The sequence below is a fragment of the Lipotes vexillifer genome, unplaced genomic scaffold (genome assembly GCF_000442215.2).
Source record: "Lipotes vexillifer unplaced genomic scaffold, Lipotes_vexillifer_v1.1 scaffold361, whole genome shotgun sequence".
Classification (NCBI taxonomy): Eukaryota; Metazoa; Chordata; class Mammalia; order Artiodactyla; family Lipotidae; genus Lipotes; species Lipotes vexillifer.
In genome coordinates, this window is record NW_006787562.1 from 748,836 (window position 1) to 750,256 (window position 1,421).

Here is a 1,421-nt window from a genome sequence, read left to right on the forward strand (position 1 = left end):
CAAGAAAGCCAGCCCGTAGGGGGGCCGGGGGGAGGGGACCCAGCCCCCCCCCCCCCCCCCCCCAAAAAAAAAAACTGGCCAGACCCAGGAAGTCCCTCCCGAGGCTGCCCCTCTCACTCACCGATCTGGATATTGTTGGGGAAATTGGCACCTACTACCGCGCCTAGGAAACCGGTGCAGAAGAAGGCAAAAATGTGCTGCATATTCCTTTTTGCATTGGCGAAAAAGAAGCCCAGGTCCAATCATAGATTTGGTGTTTTCCCCCCTTTCCCTTTATTCCTCTCTCTCTTCTGCCTGTTCTTTTCCTCCTGCCGTTCCTTCCTTCCTCGCTTGCTTCCTGCCTGCCTTCTGCGAGGTTTGTCTGTTTCCTTTGGAATCCCAGCGCTTAAACTGCAGCGTTAACACCAACTGACAGCCAGATTAACTGAGCACGGAAAAGAGAAGCCTGTCCTCCTGCGAGCTGAGCGCTGCTCCCCCTCTCTCCTCTCCTCGCAGCCTGCCTCCCTCTCCCTCCCTTGCTCTCTCGCTCTCCCCCTCACGCTCTCACAGGCAGCCAGCTCTACGCCAGTACCCACCAGCGAGCCAGTTCACGAAGCTCCCCAGCATCACCCCCTGCCTCTTCATCCTCACCTTAGTCTCCTTGCTGGGTGTGCCGATGGCTGGCTGGGCGGGCGGGTGAGGGGGTGTGATACCTGGAGCCTGCTCGCCCGAAGGGGACAGCCCTGCGGTCCCCTTCGCCCTCCCCCGCATTCTTCAGCTCTCTCTGCCCCGGCTCCCCCAGCCCCCAGCCTGGCAGATGCGACTGGGAATGTGGGTTCAGCTGCAAGTCAGTAGGTGGCAGGGGGTCCCCACAGTAGTCCTCCATCCACCCGCTGCTTGATCTAGGTCACTTTTTCCGGGAGCGCAAGGTCTGTGCTGGATATATCTCCTGCACTCCACTGGCCCAATTATTCCTACAACTAATTCCTGAGGGAAGACCCTAGAAATCCCTCCTAGGAGCTTTAAAGGAAAAAAGCTACCCACCTCCCACCCTGGGAGGAATGACAGAAAGACAGACCCAAGGCTCTGGAAGGCAGGTCTCTTGACTTGGACATTTGGTGGTCCCTGCTGCCTTTGCAAGGGGAATTGGTGGTCTCTTCAATCCTGTGCATTTAAAATGAGCCCCCTTCCCCCTTCCCCTGCATTCCAGAGGAATCTATAGCATCAGAATCATGTGGGTGTACAATAAAGGCTAAGGATACTTACACAGAGCAATTACATGAGTCATTTTGCAGGGATTCTAGTGAGAGGATCCAGGCTTCTTTCAGGGATCTCTGGATTCTGGTCCTGTCTAGAGTAAACTGGAACTCCATAGACCTCCCTGGACAGGCGCTTCTGCTGAAACAACCTATAAAGAGGACAGCTGTGTTCAGAGAAATTAT

General features: G+C 55.5%; 1 protein-coding gene across 3 annotated transcripts in view; it reads right to left on the reverse strand.

Annotated features, from left to right (window-relative positions):
• Positions 1-562, reverse strand: part of GRIA1 (glutamate ionotropic receptor AMPA type subunit 1) — a 313,635-nt gene extending 313,073 nt beyond the window's left edge. For all 3 annotated transcript variants that reach the window (XM_007460314.1, XM_007460311.1, XM_007460312.1), the window contains exon 1: positions 122-562. In XM_007460314.1, the coding sequence (XP_007460376.1) occupies positions 122-203 (82 nt within the window). In that variant the 5' untranslated portion in view covers positions 204-562. The remainder of the gene's footprint in view (positions 1-121) is intronic.
• Positions 563-1,421: the final 859 nt, after the last annotated feature.